A 26,571-nucleotide genomic window follows, 5' to 3' on the forward strand; every position below is an offset into this window, starting at 1 on the left:
CTAGGTTCTACACCATCTAAGTCTTTAAATGTGAAAACAATACCTTGAATTGACTATGGAACCTTACTGATAATCCGTGCAGCTTGAGGGATACAATTGTTACAAGGGCATAGCAAGATCTGCCTAGCACTGGAATAGCTGCCATTTCTGCATAGACTTCAAAGGCAGTCCCAAGTAGCACATTGCAAAATTCACTTGCAAGATGATCAAAGCATGCATGATTATAGGGAGAGCCTCCTAATCCTGGAACAAGTGCAACTGCACAAGTCAAATCTGCATAAAGCCCTTCCTGACCATAGGTGCCATTTGTTCTTCGAGGAGGACCAGAGGTTCCAAGAAAACTCCCAGATTATGCTCCAGTCTGAATGGGGCACTGCAATCTCATTCAGAACCAGAGATAAGAGATCTCCTGAACTGGGTAGTCCAAGAACCTACAGTCGCTTGATCTTGCTAGGGTTAAATCCATCCAAATTCCTATAGCCTCCAGGCATTAGAACAAGACTTTGACAGCATTGCTTGGATGGCCAGAGTCAAGATGTACAAAACCACAATTAACCTCTCTCAATGGCCTCATATAAATATTAAACAAAAAGGATGACAGTGTCAAACTCTATGGCATCTCGCACATCAGGAGCTTCAGACTTGACCTCTCAACTCCGATCAATATTGAGTGGACCTGGACAGTCTAGAAAAATACACAATCAACAGTATCAAAAGCCACTGAGAAATCATAAAGGGCCAGGATGGTTGAACTATTCCTATCTAGGCTGCACCATAATTGTCAACAAGCATAATAAGTGATTTCTCAATACAATGCCAACTGAAAAGGTCCAGATTATCTTTTTATTCCAGGGCCCCATGTAGTTTGTTGGGAATTTATGGTTCAGGCTTCTGTAGTAAGACTAGGCCAATGGCCAGCTTGTGTACTAGAAGCCCAGGACAAAAGAAAGCAGCCATCTGCAGTAAGTAGGGCAAACCACATCCTCTGACAGAAACAACGGTTAAGCTAGCTAGCAACGGCCATAGCAACGGGGCAAGTAGATGAGCCAAAGAACCACAATAAGCTTGCACTTGCTTTGCACAAACCACATCCTATAGAAAGCCCTAACCAATCATATGTTAGGACGTTATATAGGACTTATTCTACCCTGCAACAAAATGTAACCAATTATGTATTGACACCTGCTCACTTCCTCATATATGTTGCCAAATAAAAGGGTGACTCAGAACACGCCCTGGGTCCACTCACCTCGAGGAATAACCTGTGTGTTGTCCTTACTTGCTAGCCAAGATTCATGAGTGGCCCACCCTAATGTGGCAAGGCTGAAAACGCCACAGTAGTTGCAGTCCAACTAGTTTCTCAACAATCTTTTCCAAAAAAAGGGAAGTTGGAAACCAGACATAAAAATGTCTGGGATTATTGGGTCTAGCAATGATCTCTTAACAAGAGGACACATCACTATCTTCTTTAAGGCCAGCAGAATTACCCCTTCAAGAAGGCAAACACAAATACATCATTTAAACCATATATCATCATCTAAGGGAACCAGGATTTAATAAACAAGTAAGCAGATTAATAGTTCTGAAGATTGTGTCCACTTCCTTTTCAGTAACTACATCAAACTCTTCTCAACTAACAGAGCAAAATCACGCCTGTTACTGCAAGTTAGAGCCCAAATCTATGCAACTTTATCTGCAAAGAGCATATTCTTCCCAGTAGTCAAACGAAAGATCTTGGGGCTTATCTTTTCCCAGCAAAGAACAGGTCATGCAAAAAAGGACCCCTGGATCTTTATCCTTATCCACAATAAGAATAGAGAAAATTATATTTTGCCAATATTACTAAAATATAATCCCTAATATGAGGTCTTACATACGTTTGGTTGGGTCACTCTTCATCTTCCACTAAAGGCACTCTAGGCATCTATGCTGATGATTCAGTTCCTGGCAAAAAGCAAGCAACCTCTAGGGCAGGGCTTTTCAACCTTTTCACCCATTGTACCACCAGTCGCCTAGCAAGGTGTCAAAAACTTGATGACCCCCCCCCCAAAAAAGGAAAAAAAGTGATGAAGTATAGGGAGTCCTCGACTTACAACAGTTCGCTTAGTGACTGTTTGAAGTTACAATGGCACTGAAAAAAGTGCCCCCCAAGCCACAGCTGAGCAAGACGTCTGCCTGCCCGGTAGCGCTCTTCTTCCTTTCCGAGGTTTTCATTGTTGTGAGCATTTCTGTGGAGGATTGGCAGCGGGGGTGGGGTGGGGGGGTGTTTGGTTTTTATTCCCCCCATCTGCTGGGTGGTTGCAGCAGGTTTTGGTCACTTCACATGACCCTGGGACACTGTGACCGTCATAAATATGAATCAGTTGCCAAGCATCTGAATGTAAATCACAAGACCCTGGAGATGCTGCAACATTCCAGCTGATCGGCGCTTCTTCTGGGCTCAGAAGCGCCAGGATCAGCGCCGAGCTCCAGCTGGAGCCTGGCGCTGATCCTGGCGCTTCCACTGAGCCCTGACAGCCCTGCAGCTCCAGCCATCTCTCGTTCAGTCTTATGCGGTGCTGCCACCGGTTCAGCTCATTCCCCTCCCCCACTACCACTTTTCTAGGTCGCATACCACCTGCCAGGTGCCAATGTACCACAGGTGGTACCCATACCACTGGTTGAAAAGCCCTGCCCTAGGGACAAGGTACAGAAACAGACCTCATAAAGACAATCCAATCTAACCCCTTGTCACTTGCCACTTCAAGCAGAGACTAAGGGCCTCAAACAGTTCAACATATCCTTGGTAAAATACCAATCCCTCTGGGAGACCTATTTGGGTCCATTAGGTTCCTGAGGCAGATAGTCTTACTTTCCTACAGGGAAAGGGAGAACAGCAAGCTGAAAAACAGCAAAGGACTGATGGTAACGTCCTCAATCCTCAGATGATATCATAATTGGCCAAGACAAAAACCAGATAGACCCTTGATTATTTGGTCAAGTCCATGGTTGCCTTGAATTCATGAGCTGCCCCTGACTGAATACCATCTGGGGCAGGCGGAAATCTCCTAGAACCATCAGTTTTAGTGATTTTATTGCAAATCTGGCAACAGACTCAAGCAGCTCAGGCAGCATAACAAAAAGGTTAGAGTAGTAGCAAACTCAATTTGCTCCTTACAATCCAATATCAATCATAAGGCTTCACATCTGTTTACATAAAGTGCAGAGTCTCTGAAAGCCATCAAGATGTCCCAAATAACAATTGTCTTACAAACCCCACCAACTGATGGGTAGAAGCTGATACCAAACACAAACTCAAGTGAGTATACCTCTGAGAGGAGAACCTTTCCACACCACCACTTGGGTCAACCAAGTCTGAGTTATGCAGTTATGCATATATGTATACAAGACATGTATCTGTCTTGGAAACAGACAAACAGCCCTGCTCTACTTTTGTTTAACAATAATCATATCCCCTATAATCCTGAAGGTAATCTGTCATCAAAATTAATAGCAGTGATATATCTAACCTCTATTAATTGTTCTATTCCCATTTTTATATCATCTAGATTGGTGGGTATCACCAGACTGATATCTTGTCAGGCTTTTCAATTTCATTATGGTGCAGTTATATATTCTTTTTTTTTTACTAATTCTGATTTAAGATGAAAGCAAAATATTCTTTATTAATCACAATATTTAGTAACCATTAGATTTATTGATGAATTTTTACATCAGGTAAAAAAAAAGGATTATTTTCTACCTTTTCTTTAAAAACTACTTGCCCTTTTTTAAGACAGAAAATGATGATATTCTGTTCTTCCCAATGGCTTCAAGAGACATTGAAATATATTTTTGTAGTGGGGGGGGAGGTGGAGAGGGTGGTTTGTTTTTTGCTTTGTGTGTAATTTAAAAAAAATACGGTAGTTCTCTAAACATAATTCATTAACTAGGAATAGCTAAAGTAACATCAGTATGTAGTTTTACAAAATTAGCAGGTTACGTGTGCAAAAACCAGGGGAAGACCACAATCTACTCCTTGGTAAGCTAGAAAAAGGTGGAATAGCCAACATCACCACCAGATGGCAAACCGTACTCAATGAGTAGTCCTCAATGGTACTACATCCACATGGAGAGAAGTAAGCAGTGGGATATCACAAGGGTATCCATCTTAGGCCCAGTACTCTTCAATATCTTCATCAATGACTTAGATGAGGGAATAGAAGGGGAACTCATCAAATTTGCAGATGACACCAAACTGGCAAGAGTAGCCAACACCCCAGAAGACAAACTCAGGATCCAAAAAGATCTTGACAAACTTGAACAATGGGCCCTATCCAACAAAATGAGTTTCAATGTGGAGAAAAGCAAAGTTTTACATTTAGGGAGGAAAAATCAAAGGTACAAGTACAGATTGGGCAAGACCTGGCTTAAAAATAGTAACTGTGAGAGGGACCTTGCAGTACAATCATTTAACCATGAGCCAGCAGTGTGCAGCAGCAACCAAAAAAGCTAATACAATCCTGGGTTGTATAAACAGAAGCATAGAATCAAGATCACATGAGGCATTAGACCACACCTAGAATACTGCAGTCAATTTTGGTCACCATATCACAAAAAAGATGTTGAGAGTTTGAAAAAAAATCAGAGAAGGGCAACTAAGATTATCAAAGGCCTGGAGACTAAAACATACGAAGAATGGCTGTAGGACTTGGGTTTGGCTAGTCTAAAGAAAAGAACAAATAGGGGAGACATGATAGCAGTATTCCAGTACTTGAGGGGCTCCCACAAGGAAGAGGGGGTCACATTGTTCACCAGAGCACCAGAGGGCAGGACAAGAAACAATGGTTGGAAACTGATCAAAGAGAGAAGCAACCTGGAATTAAGGAGAAACTTCCTAACAGTGAGGACAATTAACCAGTGGAATAGCTTGCCCCCAGAAACCGTGGCCACTCCATCACTGGAGATTTTTAGAAAGAGGCTAGACCGTCACTTGTCTGAGATGGTATAGGTCAGTGATGGCGAACCTTTTAGAGACCGAGTGCCCAAACTGCAACCCAAAACCCACTTATGTATCGTCAGGTGCTGGATGGGCGTGGCCCATTGGGTGGGTGTGGCCAATTGGATGGGCATGGCTGCTGTGGTCACGGCAGACTGGGTGGGCGTGGCCGGGGTGGGAGTGGCCACTTCGATGTTGTGGGGGCCAGGCAGGGTTGGAGGAGATCCAGGTCTCTGGCGGGTAGGACGGTGGGCAGAAGGCTTGTCCTGTGGGGTGAGGCAAGGCGAGGCAAGGCGGCTACTGCCTGACACCATCGGCCCCCGCACACAGCGAGCGCATGAGGGCCAACTGTGTCCATCAGCAGCCACAGCCTGCCGGCCCCTCGGTTTCGGCGCGATGTGGCTGTTTGTCGCCTCGCGTGTTGCACCCAATGCGGCTGCCATGAGGCCGCAGAACAAGCCAGGCGGAGGTAAGGAACAGGTATACCGGTTTCTTACCGCCGGCCGGTTTGTTCCGTAGCCTCATGGCAGCGGCAATGGGCAGAAGGCTGCAAACGGCTGGTTTCGGTGCACTGTGGCTGTTTGCCTCTGGCCACGGCCACTTGCCACCTCATGCGTCACCCCCACCCCCATCGCAAATCTTTCCAGAAACTCACCGCAAAGGACGCCCGGCACGAAGGACGCCAACAGAACTCCCAGGAGCCAGAGGGGCGCCTCATGGCAGCGACATTGGGCAGGAAGCGCCAAACAGCCGGTTTCGGTGCAACATGGCTGTTTGCCTCCAGCCATGGCGATTTGCCGCCTCGCGCGTCACACCCAATGCCGCTGCTATGAGGCCATGGAACAAGCCGGGCAGAGGTAACTTTCATGAGAAGTTGGATTTGATTGACCTTTTTTTCCCCAAAAAAACCTTGCATACGGCGGTGGCGGCGGATTGTGAAGGAGAAATGGCACGGGGCTGGAAGTCAGGTAAGGAAAGAAAGGCAATTTCTGGGGGAAGCCAGGATTTCTTTCCTTATGTGCCCACTTGTTCTGAGGCTGCTTTCCACTCAGACATGTTGCTCTTTCTAATGGTCTGACTGCCCACTTCAGCGCCCTCCCTCCCCGAGCCTCCGGTGCTCCACCTGCTGCTTTAGCCGGCATGCCGACCCCCACTTCAACACTCTGCCCACCGCCGCCCAAGACGGCCGTCCCGCGGCTGCAGGGGCTGGCCTGGCATGGGAAGGGCACACAACCCATCCTCCCGCCAACATGCAGGTTAAAGTTGCCATGGCCGCCCCCGCCCAGATGCCCTCGCCTCCCCCAAATGTTTTTTTTACTAACCTGCCTTTCAGCTGCATTCCATTTCTCCGTTCGCTTCTCAGCCTTCGTCGAGTGTTTGTGGGACTATCGGTTAAAAAAAAAGTTCCATCAGACTTTCTAACTTCTTGAGATCTCACAAGAAGTTAGAAAGTCTGATGGAACTTTTTTTTTTTTTTACCGATAGTCCCACAAACACGTGGCGAAGGCTGAGAAGCGAACGGGGAAACAGAATGCAGCTGAAAGGCAGGTTAGTAAAAAAACACTTGGGGAGGCAGGCGTGGGCGCGGCAACCTTACCCTGCGCGGGTATTGATGCAGGTTGCTCATGGACAGGACTGGGGCAACGGCGCATGTGCCTACAGAGAGGGTTCTGCGGGCCACCTGTGGTACGCGTGCCATAAGTTCGACACCATGGATATAGGTTCTCCTGAATGAGCAGGGGGCTGGACTAGAAGGCCTCCAAGGTCCCTTCCACTCTATTCTATTCTATTCTATTCAATATTATTGGAAAATTTAAAAAAATGAGCAAAACTTTAACTTTAATCAAATTTCTACTCCGCCCTTTTCCCAGCGGACTCAGGGCGGCTTACAGCCATTTAAAAACAGATACAAAATACAATAAATACTAAATTTAAAATGTAATTAAAACGAAATATTAATTGGCCTTTCTTTTTAAAATTGTTTTAAAACCAAATTTAAAATATCCCTTAGGCCAGACCTGCTAGCTTAAATAGCCATGTCTTGAGGGCGCGGCGGAAGGAGGGGAGATCCGGAATCACCCGGATCTCTGGGGGTAGTTCGTTCCATAGGGTGGGGGCTCCGACAGAGAAGGCCCTCCCCCTGGGGGTCGCCAGCCGGCACTGTCTGGCTGACGGCACCCTGAGGAGACCCTCTCTGTGGGAGCGTATCGGACGATGAGAGGTAATCTGTGGCAGAAGGCGGTCTCGGAGATAACCAGGTCCGATGCCATGGAGCGCTTTAAAGATGATAATCAACACCTTGAAGCGCACCCAGAAAGCCACCGGCAGCCAGTGCAGCTCGCGCAACAGCGGCGTTACATGGGAGCGACAAGTCACTCCCATCACTGCCCGCGCGGCTGCATTCTGGACTAACTGGAGCCTCCGAATGCTCCTCAAGGGGAGCCCCATGTAGAGAGCATTGCAGTAGTCCAGGCGGGAGGTGACAAGAGCATGGGTGACTGTGCGCAGAGATCTCCAATTTATAATCAGTCTGAAGACAGACATGGCAGACTGAATACATCAATTACATACTGGGGGAAAAGTCAGCTGAATCTAAATTACCTAATTGGGGTGAATAAAAAGCTTGAAACTTAAAGATCTACTTTCAGGTAATAGAGCATCATATTCTTTAGCTTCAGAATATGCTGTCAGGCATTTCATCAAAGAAAGGTAAAAAAGGCAGGTGATTTTTGTATATTGTTAAACTAAGAGCCCCACTATGGCTTTTTGTCCCAGAATCCTTATGGTAAAAACAATGCCTTTATTATATAATAATATATTCAACTCTATAATCTTCATCTTAAGGTTTATTCTAAGCTGCAATCCTAATGGCTGCAACCCTTATTTTAATACTTTTTCTCCATTCCCTAATTTCGGGACTCTAGTCTAAATAAGAATTCCAATAACTCAAAAGCATATACATACATTTATGCATTTTTATTTGTCCTAATTAAAATATTGCCAACAGTGGATTTTTATTTTCTAATGAACTATATGATTATCTGTTCTTTTTACAGAGGATTTTTGTTAATAACTACTCTACAGGGTTTTAAGTCTTCAGCATTACCTGAAAGAGTTACATTTCTACAGATTTTGCAACTTACCTCTGCTCTAGTTTTAGAATCCACAAGCAAGGAAGAAAAAGAGAAGAATTGCATCCTGCTTACCATGATGTTGTCTTGTATCCAAACATCAGATCTGCAAGTGCTGTGATGAGATGTTGTCCTGAAACAGATAATTATTCATCAGCTATTCAAACCCTTTCTATTGGGTTTCTTTAAGTATTCTGTATTATATTACCCAAACTGATGGACATCACATGGATCAATTCTTCACCTGAATGCTGTTGCATATGGTCAAACCGCCGGTCCCAGTCCAGCACCAGTTGTACCTTAGTTCCTGGCTCAAGTGGTGTCTGGATAAAGTGTAAAGCATCTGGACCTTGTCGGGTGACTCTGAGAACAGGGATATCATTAATAAATCCCTGGTCATCAGGCTGGAATGAAGAAATTTAAAGTTACAATCCCAGTTTCTGAGGAGGAAAAAACACCCTCAACAAGATGTATAAAAGAGACAAACTTAGTTCATAAATACTTTATTTGTGGGAAGGTTCTGGGAAAAAATTAATAAATGCTATCCTTTCCATAGATATCCCAAAATAAATGTTATTAATGGAAGAGCAACAATGAATGATTGCACAAATAAAGGCATTGCTCGATCATTTTTATATTATTAATTACTTGAAGTAAACGTTTCAATTATTATGAATCTCATACCAAAGGTTTTTAGGAAGAATCATAGTCACTCCAGAATTTTCAAACTATGTAACATACCTTAGTGCATGGGTCAGCAACCTGCGGCTCTTTCAGCCTTCTCCTGCGGCTCCCAGCCTCCTCTGCCATTTGCAGAGAGAGAGACAGAGACAGAGAGAGACACTTGAGAGTGGCCTCACGCTGTTCTCCGACGAGCTGACAAGCTTATTGGGCGGGGCTCCTGCCTTGGCTGCTTCTCTGCAGGAAGCAGGAAGGGCAGGAGAGAGCCAGCCCAATAAGAATGTGTGTCAGCTTGTTGGAGAACAGCTTGAAGCCAGCTTGCCAGGTGAGCAGACAATCAGAGAGAGGGAGAGAAAGAGAGAGGGGTGGAGAGAAAAAGAGAGGGAGAGAGAGGGAGAGGAAAGAGAAAGGAAAGAGAGAGAGAGGAAAGAGAAAGAGAGAGGAAAGAGAAAGAGAGGGAAAGGAAAGAGAGAGAGAGAGAACTCATGCACAGCAGCCTCTATTTCTTTTTAATTAAACTCTTAAATCAAGCTTCTCCCCCTCATGCGCGTGCGCGCACAGGTTTTGCGGCTCCCAGTGTTTTATTTTCTCTGGGAAACGGGTCCAAGTGGCTCTTTGAGTGTTTAAGGTTGTCGACCCCTGCCTTAGTGCAATAGTGGCGAACTTATGGCATGGGTGTCAGAGGCAGCACTCGGAGCCCTCTCTGTGGGCACATGTGCCGTTGCCCCAGCCTCGCCTCCCCCGTGACCCCCTCCTCTCCAGCAGCCCCCCTGAAGGAAAGTCGCCCCTGAGCGTGGCCCACATGGAGCAGCACAGCCAAGGACATGGCAGCCAGGCAGCATAGACAAGACTCTGCCCTCACACCCCATCGTGCACAGTTGATGCTGCAGGGCGCGGGCAAAGGGCGTGACCGCCATAGCGCTGCTGGGCTGCCTGGGCAATCTGCGGCGGGCCCTGGAGGTGGTGAGGGGCCCTGCGGGCAGGCGGGGCGGGCGATGGGGGGGTGGAGTGGGGGCGCCATCACTGCCTTAGTGCAATCCAAGCCTTTCTATTTTATGTTAAAACTGTTTTCAATACAACTTATTCTTGAATTACCTCATTAAGTATCTAAATACAAATAAACATGTTTAAAAGTAAAAAGAAAATCATGTATTCCTAACATATATTGACCAATTAAATTTTTGGTTTTAAAAACAGAAAGTTATACTTAATATCAAGCAACATATTAAGAAATATATAATAATTTACAAGTCTAAAATAGTTTGAGAACAATTATTAGTACCTGCCCTCCACCCTCTGGGAAAAGAATAGTGTCTTCCAGGATGACATGGAAACCTTTCAAAATGTTCTTTCCACTAATTTCTGTAGATAATTTTGCCGGGCAGCAGGAGACCACCTGGGTAGTAAGCTTAATAGAAAAAGGAAGGGATCTTTAGTTTTGGTAGAGGCTTCTATCCCATAGAAAATTGAGATTAAAGAGGTGTATCATGTGCAAGCCGAGAGTGATGAACAATGAGAAAAACTACGTTCTTAATAATAGCCTTCTTGTCTGTAAATTCCTGGGGACAACTGCATACATTTTGTAACAATTATTACATTCAGCAAATGATCCACTTTTATTTCAAACTTCCATTTTAATATTTCTGTAAGGCATTTTAATTCTGTACCATGTATGCCAGCTTCAGAATCCACAAGAAATCCATTTTATTAGTATTATTAGATGTCCAATTTCACTTTGGTTGCCTTCTAAATGCTTCACAGATTAGAAATATTTTAAAATGAGACCAAAAAATATAGATGTGGTCTCGAGGCACTTTCCTATTAATTACAGTGAGTCATAACTCTGCTCAGACAAGTTATTCATGGGCAAAGGGCAGTTAAGCTTCACTCTTTCCTTTTGCTTTCCTGGGCTTTCCTTTCCTACTGACATACAATGTATAAGCAACTGATTTTTACATCAGCATATTGTATTGTGCAAGTAATTAAATATATTCTATATTACAATCCATTGTCCTATTAGTTGTATTAGAGTAAACTATAATAAGGAATACATGGAATGGCAACAATTGCTTAGGGAAGAAATCAGGCCTACCTAAGAATCATCTGCTGTATATAGAACTGTTCCTTCATTTAACGGGAATAATGGGCTATTTTGGGCTCAAAAAGCCCTGTTGATTTCTAAAATTCTGCATCTGTTGAATACAGAGGAACTCTGCAATTATTCATTTCAATTTGTGTCTTTCCAATTCTGGATAAGGCTCCTTATCTCCAGTTCTGGAGATTGGAAAGATTACACCAAGAATCCTTCTCCAGCGCAAAGGGATGCAGAATAAAACTGTAAGCATTCATCCTCCCCCCCCACACGAATAGCGGCAATGACCCCGACCTCATAGCCATCACTCGCCCGCATCCTTCCGCACCTGCTGAACCCAGCTGTCCCGCTGGCACATAAACGCCATGCAGACCCTAAAGTTGACCAACCAGGAGACACGAACTATCGGCGCCTTTTCTCTCTCCGAGACAACGCACATGCGCGACTGGCGGCCTAAGGCAGGCAGCAAAGGACATAATTGTTACGTTTTTCCAAGTTCGCTATGTAGGGAGGGCGGGGCCAACGTTGGCCAATGAACTATTTGTGTGTTTCGTGACCTAAGAATTAACTTTAAAGACTGGGCAGCGAGGACGAGCGCGGGGTGGAAGGTCGAGCTCAGTGAGAATGTTCACGGGGCTGTTTTTTTCTCCTTGCGTGGGGGAAAGGCGGAATAAAATATATTTGCTGCTATTAAAAAAATAAAAGAATCTAAAGGGACCTTGGAGGTTTTCTAGTCCAGCCCCCTATACCATTTCAGACAGTCTTTTTTTAAAAGCCTCCAGTGATGGAGCACCCACACTTGAAGACAAACCGATCCATTGGTTTATTCTTCTCACTGTCAAGAAATTTCTCTTTAGTTCTAGGTTGCTCCTCTCTCTGGTTAGTTTCCAACCATTCTGGTGCTCTGTAAAATAGGTTGACCCCCTTCTTTGTGGCAGCCCCTCAAATACTGAAACACTCTTATGTCACCCTTACTCCTTTTCACTAGACTAGCCATACCCAATTCCTGCAACAGTTCTTCATATGCTTTAGACTCCAATCCACTAATCATCTTTGTTACTCTTTCTGCACTCTTTTCAGAGTCTGAACATCTTTTATTATATTGTGAGTGACCAAAACTGGATGCAGTATTCCAAGTGTGGTCTTACCAAGGCCTTATAAAGGAATACTAACGGTTCATATAATCTTGATTCTATTCCTCTGTTAAAGCAGCCTAAGACTGCATTAGTTTTTGGTGGCTTCAGCACACTACTGGCTCATATTTAAATTATCATCCACTAGGAATCCAAGATCCCTTTTGCAGTTATTGCTATTGAGCCAGTTTCCACCTATTCTACCTTTGTTTTTTCTTGCCTAAGTGTAAAACCTTACTTTTCTCACCACTGAATTTTATTTTGTTAAATAGGACCCAGTGTACAACTCTGTCAAAATCCTTTTGGATCTTGAGTCTATTGTCTGGGATTTTGGCTATTCCTGCCAGCTTGGTGTTGTCTGCAAATTTGATGAGTTCCCTTTTTATTCTGTCATCTTAATCTTTTATGAAGATATTGAAGAGTATTGGGCCTAAAACAGAACTTTGAGGTACCCCACTGCTTATTTCCCTCCATATGGATGTAGTTCCGTTAAGGGCTACACATTGAGTGTGGTTTGTCAGCCAGTTACGAATCCATCCAGGGGTGATGCTATCTATTCCACATTTTTCTAGCTTACCAAGAAGTAGGTTGTGGTCTACTTTGCCTTATTACTTCCTATATCGATTTCTCCTCACATCCATTATTGTTGTTGTTTAGTTTTATTATAGTCACCCACTCAAAAAACTCTGTGCGGCTTACAACATCAAATATATATAATTTAAAATCATTAATGTAAAGCAACCTAGGCAAAAACAACAGTAACAATCCACGATTCATTGTTTGCAATTTTGTTCTTGTGAAAACAGAGATCTCGCTTTACAAGCTTCCAGTATTTTTAAGATTGGGAAAGCTCCTTGCTGAGGATGTTATCAGAGCCTGATTTTGTATATCATTTAAAGAGAGGTTTGGGTAATGATTGCAAACAGAACAAATCACAATTGACTACATTTATATAGCAGGGTAATATAATGTGTAGGGCTGGGATTGGAGGAATCAGAACAACTACCAAATGACAGCAAAGAGTAGAGTTTTCTCAATATATTTGTTGTGTCACGTGGTCTGAATTTTTTGCAGCCCACATCTATTAGCCCAATAGTTTATGGTTCCTATAGCATTTGGCTTAATATTGTAGTCAGGAACGATGGGTGGCATATAAATTGAATGAATTTGTATAAATCGGTGCTTATCCAGTTTTAAGGTGTGTTGACTTCTACTCATAGAAAGCTGGCTGGGGAATTCTGGAAATAGAAGTCCATCCTAAAATTGCTGAAGTTGAAAAAATGTGGTATAGAGAAAGAATTAAAGGCATGGTTGAGGATTGGATCTCCATTTTAGTTCCCATTTTTAAGGTGAGAGAGTTGTCCCTGCTGGCCTCCATGTTTGCAGCCCAGATCTGACAACCCTAGCATAAGAATTCTGTTATAAAATAAAAAAAAGTTTAAGATTGTCACCAAGAAGCATGCTAAAGGAAAGATAAATATGTTCCCCAATTAAGCTAACATAAGGGAAACAACCATAGAATTTTGTGCTAGGGAAATGGTTCACTAAAATACTGCCCTCTTCTAGAATGGTATGATTATGATTATTATTATTATGGTTAATTTTCAATTCAATTCACAGACTAGGACTGATAAAAACTTAACAGTTCAAGTCCTAACCAAGAACCTAACCAAGATGCTGTTAAGGTAATGTCTGAGTATTTAGGCAGTTCCGAGTAGGGTGGTTTATTTGCAAGGTCACGATATTCAGGTCTAATAAATTCAAAATTTCCATATATCTAGGCAGCTCTTTGGGTATTGCTCCAAGGGCTCCTATTACTATTGGTACAGCTATTGATTTCTTCTCCATAGTTGCTCAACTTCAATTTGCAAATCATGATATTTTGTTATTTTTTCTATATGTTTTTCTTCAATTTGCACATCCCCTGGTATTGCAATATCAATGAAACAGACTTTTATCTTTTCCACAATAGTGATGTCAGGCGTGTTGTGGGCCAGAGGTCTCTGTGCTTGGATCCAAAAGTCCCACAGGATCTTAACTTGCTCATTTTCAAGAACTGTGTCAATTTGGTGTTCCCAGTAATTTTTGCCGCATTTGAACCCAAATCTCTGGCAAAGCTTCCAATGTATGATTTTGGCAACTCGATTATGACATTGTAGATAATCAGTCTGTGAGATTTTGCTGCAGCAACTGATAAGGTGATCCACTCTTTCATTTTTTTCATTGCATAAGTGACATTTGCTGTTGTTACTGACATGTTGAATTTTTGCTTTCATGGAATTGGTCTGCAAGGCTTATTCTAGGGCAGCCAAAATGAAGCCTTCAGTTTCTTTCTTCAGCACCTCTGAGATCAACCAGTTCCATGTTAGCTTTGTATCTACCTGTCCTTCAGGCATTGACTGTGCATACAATTCTTTTTCCAGTTAGAAACACAATGTTCAGTTGTTTCCTTTCAATATTCTACTTTCAGTCTTGTTGTTTTCAAGAGGTTTTCCTTTTTCACCTCCTTCCGCCGAGGCTCTTTTGCTTTTTATTTATGTAGTCAATAAGCCATGTTTTTCCTTTTCTGTAGTTTGTTTCACCTGTAATACTCCTCTGCCACCCTGAGATCTAGGCAAATACAATCGTTGACATCACTTTTCGGGTGCATGGCATGATGCATTGTCATTAGTTTTCTTGTCTTTTGATTCAAGTTATCAAGTTCTATCTGAGTCCAATCAATTATTCTAGCTATCGTATTACTGGCATGGTCCAGGTGTTAATTGCCTTTATAATATTTCCTCCACTTTGATGATGATGATGATGATGATGATTGTTAATCTTCAATTTGATTCACAGTCTGGGACTTGTACAAACTTAACAGTTCAAGTCCTAACCAAGGACCTAAGAGCTGTTAAGGTTGTTGTTGTTATTATTATTATTTCCCTGCTTATTCAACAGCCGAGTATTTCCAGATAGTTCCCAATTATGACTGAACCTCAAAGATCAAATAAGGTTGGCCACTTATTGAAATGGAAGGGGCAACACACACTTATAAATGTCTCCTTGAAAGTAAAATCAGCTGAAGCTGAATTTTGATTATTGAATGATTTTGATGATTGAATCATTTTCTTTCACAAAATTTTGCAAAGTGTTTCTTTGTAATTATCCAAATTACAAAGATAGCTATGTGAGTCTTGTTTCTTTCTAACAGGGAATGGATTATAACAACTCTGCTAAGTCTTTAGGGCCAACTTCGCTCCCAGATTTGGTGCAAAGAGTTGTTTATTAAAGTCATCCAGAAAAATTACATTGCAATAATTTAACACCCATTGAAAACAAATAAATTTGAAACACTTTGATACATCACATCACATCTGCTTCCTTGTCCTAGGCCTTAGCCAATGTGATGCCTACTCCCATGTCACTGTTGACTGTAGCTGTAGTAAACTTAGGTAGCAGTCCAGTCAGGAAGTTGTGCCTTTCAGCTGTCATCCTAAAATTATTAAGCACATACAGAGAAAGATTAGTATTTTCACTGAGAGAGGAGCATACCCCAAATTTATGAAATGAAATACTTTAAAAATGTTTATATTAACTTCTGCAAGCCACTGGAACAGTGGCTTTAAATACTAGTGAAGCACAAGCCATATTCCATCCCAGTTCTCCAGCCATGTTAACTTGCAAATCTGATAAACTAATAATATGGAGTCAAGCAAACAGAGTTCAGAAATAGTTAAAGATGCTCTTTACTTACATCAAGATCATCCATGGCTGGCGGTGGTTCTTTCTTAGTGACTTTTTGCATGAGCTGTAAGGGAACAAGGAGATTAAAGCAAATAGTGTTGCTATTTAATATTGAGAATTGTGGAGGATATTCCTACCCAAATAGTATAGTTAAAATATTAAGTTATATCATGACAAAATTATTAAAATATCTACTATTATTCTTATTAGTCAATGAGTAACAGTATTGAATCTGGCTAACTAGATTTATGTTATTTTACTATGCTCTGTAAAAACAGGGCAAGTTGTTACATGTAGACAATTTCTGAAATCTCAGAATTAGGGAAAGGTTAATATTCTTTTCTCTCTTATTAGAGCCTTTTACCTTTTGATTTTTCTTTTTACCTTAATGTGAGCATAAATTTGCATTATTCAATACTTTATGTATAAATGGTGCATAAATAATACAAGAGGTTATGGCATGTATAATAATAGCAGCACAATTCCGCTTTGGTAAATGGTGTTTTTCTAGCTATTGCTCATGACATTGCCCAACAGAATCACTGCATTATATACTTATGTAACAATAATAATAATAAAGTTGGAAGGGACGTTGGAGGTCATCTAGTCCAACCCCCTGCTCAGGCAGGAAATTATACCAGGGGTGTCAAACTGCTAGCCCGTGGGCCGGACGCGTCACATGGAAGCCGCGCTCACCCCATTGCCGGCAATGGCAAAACTGTCCTGATACGTTGCACGACGTCACGTGACATCACGAGTTTGACATGTCTGCTCTATACCATTTCAGACAAATGGTTGTCTAGTCTTTTCTTTAAAATTTCCAGTGTTGGAGCATTCACTGCTTCTGGAGGCAGGTTGTTCCACTGGTTAATTGTTCTAATTGTCAGGAAATTTCTCCTTAATTCTAGGCTGCTTCTCTCTTTGGTTAGTTTCCATCTGGTTGCTTCTTGTTCTCCCTTCAGGTGCTTTGGAGAATAGCTTGACTCCCTCTTCTTTGTGGCAACCACTCAGATTGTCAACTCTACAATGAGCATGGCTGCAGCCATTTTTTCTTCTCATTCTAGGTTGCCACATAGAACGGAGGGAGGGGGGTTGCCCAGGTGCTTCGTTAGTCAAAATAATCATCTGTCCCGTGGGAACCAAGGTCATTGGCTGCTCCCAAGACTAGGGACTGGGCGTTGCATAAAAAACCCACCAAATAATCATATTGGGGAACGTAGTTGCTTGCATAGTTTTATGGGTGGGACATTTAGCTTTGTATTGGGCAATTGTTACTTGTATATTTGGACTTGGTTTCACTTTTGACTGTGCTGATACTTTGTAACTAATAAACATGTTCTTTGAGGAATTTTCAAGCCTCGGAGTTCTGCTTTATTCGTCTCTGTCTGTCGGAACCATGACATTAAACTGTCTCTTAAAACTTAAATTTTCTTTTGGGGTGCTGGGCCCTAACCACCTATCCATCTTTTGGGAGAGCGATAAAGACTTGGCAAAGATTTGAGGATGGAGGAAAAGAGTGGCACCATTGCTGGCCGCAACAGAACTCCGGCTGTCGAAGCACAAGCAGCCGCTCCAGCCACCAAGAAGACATCACTGGCACGGGCTCAGTCAAACTCCCGGTTGATCCAACCTGGGAAGCTCATACCGCAGGGAGGAACTACAATCCTAGCAGACCTCTATCAAGCTGAAGCTGCCCCTCAGCACAGGAGCACTCTTGTTGCCGCTGAAGAGGAACTCCTATTGCTGCCATCCCAGGGATTTTCATCTGCGGCATACCAGAAGGGAAAGGGATCAATTGGAGGGGACAACTCCGGAGACTGGAAGTTCCAGTCCACAGTCCACAGCCCCTCACTTGAGCAAGTGAAAGAGAAGTTCGGCAGATTGGAGGTAAAAGAGATGGTTCCCGTCGCCCAGGGTGTGAGCGCCATGAGGAGGAATGCTACGGGCTACCCATTTCTTCCCCCCTTCGCCGGAGTCCCAGCCCAACTGTGGGAGCCCATGCTGCCTCACCTATTTCCCAGCCAGCTATGATGTCAAGCCCTGTATCCCAACCAAGCCCGCTGCCACAGCCTCGGGCTGCCAGTCCAGGAGCCTGGCCAAGTCCGGTGGGTGGTTCGGCCACGTCCCCAGGACCAACAAACAGCTCAGAAGCAAGAGCAGGTGGCCCCACTATGATTTGAGCCGCCTCCCATCAAGCCCACCTTTGATGGGGACCCTGAGAAGCTATCCTTCTTCCTGAATCAAGTGTGGGCTCATCTAGATCACTACACTTATACCTACCTGGATGATACTCAGATGGTGAATGCTGTGGTAGCCAATTTGGAGGGGGAAGTGTCTGACTGGATGACCAGCCTCCATGATGAAGGGGCTCCTGAGCTGCAGAATGCTACCTATTCATGGAGCAACTGAGAAGTCGTTTTGAAGACAAATCCCAGGCCCTGTTGGCCGAGAAAGAGATCCATCATCTGAAGCAAAAAGGCTGCCCCCCCCCAAGGAATATGTTCGTGAATTCAGGCGAGTTGCTCATTGGCTAGGGCAATGGCCAGAACGATCATTGATCAACTACTTCAAGCAGGGTCTATACCGCGACCTACTCCAAGTCTGCATCATTAGGGACTTTCCTAACCAATTTCAGCAGTGGTACAGCATGGCGATGATGCTGGACATCAAATTGGATCGCCCCAGAAAGCCAGGCCTCCGAATCCAAGCCGCCACATGTCCAGCCGACCTTTCCAAGCCACCCCAACCACCAGCGCCCCCCAGGCACCAGTTAGAGCTCCAATCAAATGCTACCAATGCGGCCAAATGGGCCATTGTGCTTTGGAATGTCCAGCCCCCAGGCCAGATGCACACCAGCTGCCACTGCTAAGCCATGAAAAGCCCCCAGAGGAGGAAAGGAAAAGACAAACTGGGCACAACAGGACCCAGCTGTTGGACACCCCCCTCATGTTGAGCTCGAGGCAAGAGCCCAGCCAGAGCCATTACAGATGCCAGCGCCCTATGACAGTGATGAGGAAAGCGAGGAGGATCCAATGGTAAATCAACCCATCCCACCTTTTGCCATTCCCGCCAAGATAATAGAACCCAAAACCGGGGCCCAAATGGACTTAAATGTGTTAATAGACTCAGGTTGCACCAGGTGCCTAATTAATCTACCCACAGTCCTTAATCTGGGGATTTGGGCAAGGCTATTACCCCTAGCCATGAGATTTGAACAAGCTGATGGGTCCCTAATCGGCCATGCATATGTCACACACCTGATAGAACCAGTGCGATTGGAAATGGGCCGGCACTGGGAAATCATTCATTTTGTGGTGGTCCCAAAAATAACTAAGGCTGTAATTTTGGATCTGGCCTGAGTCGACAAGTGGCGCCCAACCATCTGGTGAGAGAATGGAATGAGGAATTTAAGATTGGGGATAGGTCCTTTCCCCCTGCCACTTCCAGTGATACAAAGGACTATACCATAAATGAGGCTCAGGAAGAACACCCTGAAACACTAAAGGCTGTTGTAGAGAAACTGCCAGGAATCCAGCTTGTCCCAATTGAATATCATGATTTAGTCGAGGCATTTAGTGAGAAAGAGTGTGACGTCCTTCCCCCCACACACACCGGGCTACGGACTGCACCATCAAAATCTTACCCAGGGCCAAGCTCCCGAAGCCAATAATGTACTCAATGATGGCCAGAGAGATGAAGGAGTTAAGAGAATACATTGATAAGAACCTGGCCTGGGGTTTCATCCAATCAGCAAAATCTTGTGTAGCAGTCCCTGTATTGTTCAAAGAAAAGAAAGATGGCTTGCTCAGATTATGTGTAGATTTTAAAATATTGAATGCTGTCAGCCTAGGGAACATGTACCCTCTCCCTTTAATGAAGGACATGTTAGCCCACCTGGCAAAGGGGAAAGTTTTTACAAAGTTGGATTTAAGGAGTCTTATTACCAAGTCTGGATTAAGGAAGGGGACAAATGGAAAACCTCCTTCAATTGCCCCCTGGGAGGCTTCCAATTTAAAGTGATGCCTTTTGGACTACAAGGAACTTCTGCTGTATTTATGCAGTTAATCAACCAGGTGCTCGACGATCATCTGTATAAGGGGATTTTGGTTTATCTTGATGACATTCTCATTTACACTGAGACTATGGAAGAGCACATTAAATTGGTCCGTGAAGTGCTGAGGAAATTGCTGAAGGCTAAACTGAATGCAAAGCTTTCTAAATGTGAGTTTCACCAGACATGCCTTGACTATCTAGGGTACCAAATTTCAAATGAGGGGACAGAAATGGATCCTGCAAAAGTGAAAGCTGTATTGGAATGGCAACCCCCTCACACCCGTAAACAACTTCAAAGCTTTGTGGGGTTTGCTAACTTTTACCACCAATTTATCCCCTCTTTTGCAAAGATAGCCATGCCAATAACCAACTTATTGAAAATGGGAAGGGGGAGGAAGAAACTCCGACCTTGTCAGCCATTGCCATGTCCCTAGAATGTCAAGCAGCATTTGAGAAACTAAAAAGACTCTTTGCAGCTGAATCTGTTCTCAAACACCATGATCCTGAAATGCAATTCATCATTCAAGCCGATGTGAGGGACATGGCTGTGGGTGCTGTTCTCTTACAAAAAAATCACCGGGGGGAATTACAACCCACGCTTAAACTTCCTGGAAGCTAACCGAAACAGAGAGGAGGTGGGCTGTTTGGGAGAAGGAGGCTTTTGCGGTTCAATGGTCATTACTAACGTGGTATCATTTTTTGGGAAGGGGGGAGATACCTTTTGAAGTATGGACTAATCATAAAAATTTGGAAGCTCTGAAACCCCCCCGCAAATTATTACCAAAACAGGTCTGGTGGGCTCAATACTTCAATCATTTTAATTTCACCTTAAAGTATTTCCCAGGGAGTAAGAATGTTTTGGCTGATGTCTTGTCTAGAACGCCCCAGTCCAAAAGTCACTGGGAGGAAGTAATCTACTCCATTATTTCCCTGCCACAGTCTGTTTCTCAAATAACAACTAATCGCAAACACAAGGACCACCTGCTGGTCCTGACGATCGCTTACTAAAGGAACTAAAGGAGCAACTAGAGACTGACTCCTGGTTCAAAGACGACAATCTATTTTAACCCTTAGGAGAGGACTAGCCTGGAAAGGCTCTAAGTTATACCTCACAGATGGCCTCAAACTCCAAGCCCTTCAGCGGAGTCATGATGCAAAGCAGGCGGGTCATGTTGGGTTCCTGAAAACATTGCATTTAGTACGGAGGCAATTCTGGTAGCCAGGGATGAAAAGAGACATTGAGAGTTATGTGAGGAGCTGTGCTACCTGTGCTCCAATGAAAAGACGTCCTGGGAAGACTTCCGGTCTGACGCCATGACAAGACGGGTGGAAGAACCTGGGGCTCCAGCTTCTTAGACCAATTTTGTTTGGTCCAGCGATCCCAAGGGGTCAGAAAGTTGCCCTGGAGGGCAACGAAGAAGAAGGGAAGCATCAGGAGTTTGGACCAGACGGCGGTCAGTCCAAATGGACTGAAGAAACCTTTCCAAAGGACGGATGAAAGGCTGCTCTATAAGCACAGGCAGTCCAAGTCATTGTCAGCCAGGAAAAAAAAGCAAGGAGCTGTGGTGCTCCGCCAAACAGCTGATTGTCAACAGTGTGACGAAACTGGGTGAGACTGTTTTTTATTCCTTTTCCTTATGGACTTGGAAATTCTGATTCCCTGATTGGGAAAAATCTATGAAGTAAAGACCCCAGAAGGACTAGGGGAGAAGAGAATTGGCAAGAAATTACAAGAGAGGGAAGGAATTTAAGGAATATAAAACAATACTTAAAAATGGAACTTAGATTGACTTAAAGAAAACTATTTAACCTCCAGGACATAGAAAGTCTTTTTAGATTTAATGTTTAGGGTAAATAATTTACAAAGAACTTTAAAATAAAACTTTAAAAATCTTTTAAAACCGGATATAGACAATACAGTGTATGAGGATATCTCGTGGTAAAAGGAGATACTATAGCAGTGTTAGTGAACCTATGGCACGCGTGCAAGAGGCGGCACTTAGAGCCCTCTCTTTGGGCACACGCGTCGTGGCCACTAGCAGCTCGTGCAGGTCCATTAGGCTGCCGCCGCCCGGAGCAACAGCCCCTCCCAGCACAAAGCAGGCAAAATGGCCGGCTAGCAAGCTCAAGTAGAGATGTTAGAGTATCGAGGTGGCCACGCTTACTTGGCCACACCCACCCAGTCTGCTGTGACCACCCTGGCCATGCCCACCCAGTGGGCCACACACTCCGGCCTCCCTGAGGGAACCACAATGCTGATGCAGCCCTGGCACTTTGCAATAAATAAGTGGGTTTTGGGTTGCGGTTTGGGCACTCGGTCTCTAAAAGGTTCGCCATCACTGTACAACAGTAATATCAAACAATAAAAGAACTTGAAAAGTGTTTGGCCTTGAAACAACAACTGGTGTAAACAAAGTGCCTTTATATGACTTTGCATGAGAAAAGACTCTCTACAATTATATCTGTTAACTCTGGATATAACTAAAACAGGAATTATTTGGAGACAGCAGGTGTTTTACATCTGTGCTTTGACTGGAGGATTTGGATTTAGCCTAAAGTAGTTGGCTCACTTTTATGGTTGGATTTTAGCCTAAGATAGTTGGCTTTTTTTTCCTTTTTTTCTCTTGTTTTTTCTCCTGGTGGATTTGGATCTAGCCTAAAGTAGTTGGCTCTTTTCATGGTTTGGATTTTAGCCTAAGATAGTTGGCTCATTATTTTTTTCTCTTTCTCATTTGATTTATTTTCCTTGTGGATTTATAAATTTACCTATTTGAAAAATGAGTGTATCAAATCTCACTAGACTTATGAAAAAAACTTCCTCTGCACCTTCTGTTAGAACATCTAGCCCAACAAGCCAGGGATTTATTGAAACAATGTTGCAGCGTGAGAAAATAAGCACTGCTCAAACTGAGATGCAAACCACATTAAAATTAATTCAAGAATCAATACAGAGAAATCATGAAGAGACAAAAAGTAATTTTAATAAATTAAACGAACAAATGCTGGATATAAAGACATAATTTGAAGTTCATCAGCAAATGATTGTTAAAAATGAACAAAGAATTCAGAAAATGGAAAACAAATCAGATGATATTGACAAAAAATGGAAGTACTAATGCAACAAAATGAAAAATTAGAACAAGCAAATCAAAGCTTAGAAGGGGCAGTTGCAGCCTTGGAAATGGAGAAAGAGGCACACTATTTAATATTTCAAAATATTCCTGAAGACAGAGTAGAAGATATAGCAGTAGTGATTATTAATTTACTGGCAGAGGCTTTAAAAGCAGACTGAGCAGAGATACAAATGGAGATAGATGAAATATTTCAAATAAATTCAAGCTACCCAGAGAAGTTCATGTAAGATTTATAAAGAAAACAACAAAGATGAGATACTGAGAAAAGTCAGAGATGAGCCATTACAATACAAGAATAAAGAAATTGTGGTGTTAAAGCAGATCCCCAAAAGAGTAAGAGACACCCAAAGATAATATCACTTCTTAACTACAAAGTTAGTTGCAAAAGGTATAAACTTCAGATGGCTAATCCCAGAAAGGATCTTAATCAACTGGAGTAATACAAGATATTGACTGGACTCAGTTTGTAAGGCACAAGACTTTGATGAAAGCAAGCATTTTTAAATGAAGGAGTACAATATCAACAAGAGGAGAGAAAAGATCAGAAACAAATAGAAGAAGCAACTGAGGAAGCAACTATACAAACAGAAGAACAGAAAGAGGAGCTTGATCAAGAGAGTGAGGGAATAGCAAGAGAACAGAGGACTACGAGATCGACAAGACCTAAATATAAGTAATTGAAATGGAGAAAGAAAACAGAATTTTTTCAGTGAATATAAATGGACTGAATTCCCTATCAAAAAAGAAATAATTTTTTTTAGAAAACTGCAGAAATTAAATATAGATATAATTTGTTTGCAAGAGACACATATAAAAAGACAATATTACAAACTGTTGGAATACCCCAAAATTTGGAAACTTTACCATGCATCAGTGCATCAATAAAAAAGGGGTAGGTATAGCTGTATATATTAAAGAAACAATAGACCAGTGGTGGCAAACCTATGGCACGGGTGCCAGAGGCGGCACTCAGAGCCCTCTCTATGGGCACGCGTGCCTTCGCCCTAGTCCTAGACCTTCAGCTAGGTTTTATAAAATCTTTTCGCTTTAGGCCTCCACCACCATGTGCAAAAAAAAAAAAAAGGTTCAATCAATCAGTCAATTTCAACTTCTCACGGGAAAAAAAATCTTGCAAAGTTGAAATTGATTGAATTTTTTAGTCCCACCCAGTCTGCCGTTACCACCACAGCCATGCCCACCCAATGGGCCACACCCACCCGGCACTCAACGATGCATAAGTGGATTTTGGGTTGCAGTTTGGGCACTCAGTCTCTAAAAGGTTCGCCATCACTGCAATAGACTCTAACATGATTTATTCATATGAAGAAGGAAGAATTGTGATGGTAGAAATATTTCTACCTCAAAAAGAAACATTGTTGGTAGTAATATATGCACCTAATAATAAACAGGAAGAATTTTATCAAAATCTCCATAGAAAAATAACAGAAATGGAGTATCAAAATATTTGCTTAGTAGGAGATTTCAACGCAATAGTGGATGGGACATTAGATTATAAAAGTAGCAAAACAGGAAAAAGTGGAAGAAAAAGATTACTTAAAGACTTTTTTTAATATGCTAGAGAAATTGGGGTACAAGATGTCTGGAGGGAAATTAATCCAGGAAAATTACAATACACACTTTATTCAAATAGTCATAAATCCTGGTCCAGAATTGACATGATTTGGATGACATCTAAATTGAGGACAAGTATGCAGGAGATTGAGATAGAATCAGGTACATGGGCAGACCACAACCCCTGAAAAATGACATGGAGAGGAATACCAAAAAAACTAAGATGGACTTTGACTCAATCTATATTAAAAGAAAAAGAATTTATAGAACTAGCAACAAAAGAAATGGAGTTTTTCTTTAAAGAAAACAAAAAAGAAGATACAACATTACAAAACATATGGGATACAGCCAAAGCATACTTTAGAGGTATAGCTATAACATACATGGCAAAAAAAATAAACATAAAAGACAACAATACATATTATTAAGGAAAGAATTTGAAAAATTAGAATCAGAACTGCAAATCAACCCACAAAAGAAGATACTGAAAAGAGAAATGGAAACAATAAAACATAAATTAAATCTGTTGGATTCAGAAAAATTGGCACAGCAAATTAAAAGAGCAAAACAAAACTTTTTTGAAAGATGGTTACCTTACAAACTTAAAAAATAGAAGGAGAAGAAACTGATACATAACTTAGTAGATGAAAAAGGTTGCTTACAGTTTAAAAACGAAAAAATAAAAAAGATAATTAAAGAATACTGTAAGAAACTGTATGCTATAGAAGAAATTTCACGGGAGAAAATGATTCAATATCTGGAAGAAAATAATCTTCCAAAAATTTCAGAAACTTTTAAAACCATGCTAGAGGAAAAAAATAACAATGATGGAAATAACAGAGGCTATAAGAAGACAAAAAAAATGAGAAAACACCAGGGCCAGATGGACTACTGGCTGAGCTATATAAATCTTTACAAGATATATTAAGTGAACCGTTGAAGGATGTGTGCAATGAACTTTTGTTGGAGACTAAACTCCCAAATACATGGACAGAAGCAAATATTACCCTAACACCAAAAGAAGATTCAGACATGACACAGATAAAAAATTACAGACCGATATCATTATTAAATGTGGAGTATAAAATTTTTACTTCAATAATAGCAGAGAGTCTGAAAAGATTTTTAACTGAATTTATACATTCAGACCAAAATGGATTTTTACCAAAGAGACAAATTAAAAATAATTTAAGGGTGATAATGGATATATTGGAATATTATAAACTACATCCAGGGAAACAATTGGCAGTAATATTTTAGATGCCCAAAAGGCATTTCATAATGTTTCCTGGCAATTTATGATTCAGCAATTAAAAATAATGGACTTTGGACAAAACTTTATAAATATGATTAAAACAATATACAATAAACAAACAGTGAAAGTGATTGTAAATGGAGATTACACAGAGAACTTTGAGATAAGAAGAGGTACAAGGCAAGGATGTCCATTATCTCCATTGTTATTTATTTTAACCTTGGAAGTTCTAAATAGAAATATTAGAGACTTCCAGTTCCAGTTTTGCGGCAACTGCGGTCGTGTGAAAAGACTTGTCTTTTCACCGGCCAATTTTCCTTCGCCGATAGACCCCGAAGGGGGTTGAAAGTCATCCTGGAGAGGCGACCACCGAGGAGGAGGCTTGCTGGTGACTGTGGGAAGGCGGCAGCTTCTCCCGCAGCTCCAGCTGACTCCTTAGGGCTAACGGAGCAAAGATCATCCTGCAAGATGGCTGATCATCTAGCTGCACCAGCCGAAGTCAAAAGAACAGCTAAGCGTGAAGAAACCACCATGGGAGAAATCTGGGTGAGACTTTTTTTCCCCCTCTTACCCCCAACTATTTTTTCTGCAAAAAGCCTTTGGATTACTTCCCTGCCCTAAGAAAGCGGCGTTCGTCTATTTGGGGAAAAAATTACTTTGAATAAAACTATAGAACAGCATTTATTGGACTTTTAATTTTTTGGATACTTGGGACCCCTGGAAAAACTTGTATTATAGAGCATTATTCTACTTACTATATCGGAGATACTTGCTTCTTCCTGCCTTTCTTCCTCACTCTCAAAATGAAGTAAAAGC

General features: G+C 42.2%; 1 protein-coding gene across 1 annotated transcript in view; it reads right to left on the reverse strand.

Moving 5' to 3' along the window:
- LOC107285921 (alanyl-tRNA editing protein Aarsd1-like) overlaps nt 1-26,571 on the reverse strand; it is a 47,550-nt gene that overhangs the window by 4,072 nt on the left and 16,907 nt on the right. The window contains 4 exon segments of the mRNA XM_015814191.1: nt 8,185-8,242; nt 8,354-8,513; nt 10,073-10,198; nt 15,752-15,805. Of these exon segments, the coding sequence (XP_015669677.1) occupies nt 8,185-8,242; nt 8,354-8,513; nt 10,073-10,198; nt 15,752-15,805 (398 nt within the window).

This window comes from Protobothrops mucrosquamatus, unplaced genomic scaffold (genome assembly GCF_001527695.2).
Source record: "Protobothrops mucrosquamatus isolate PMUCROS unplaced genomic scaffold, P.Mucros_1.0 scaffold227, whole genome shotgun sequence".
NCBI lineage: Eukaryota > Metazoa > Chordata > Lepidosauria > Squamata > Viperidae > Protobothrops > Protobothrops mucrosquamatus.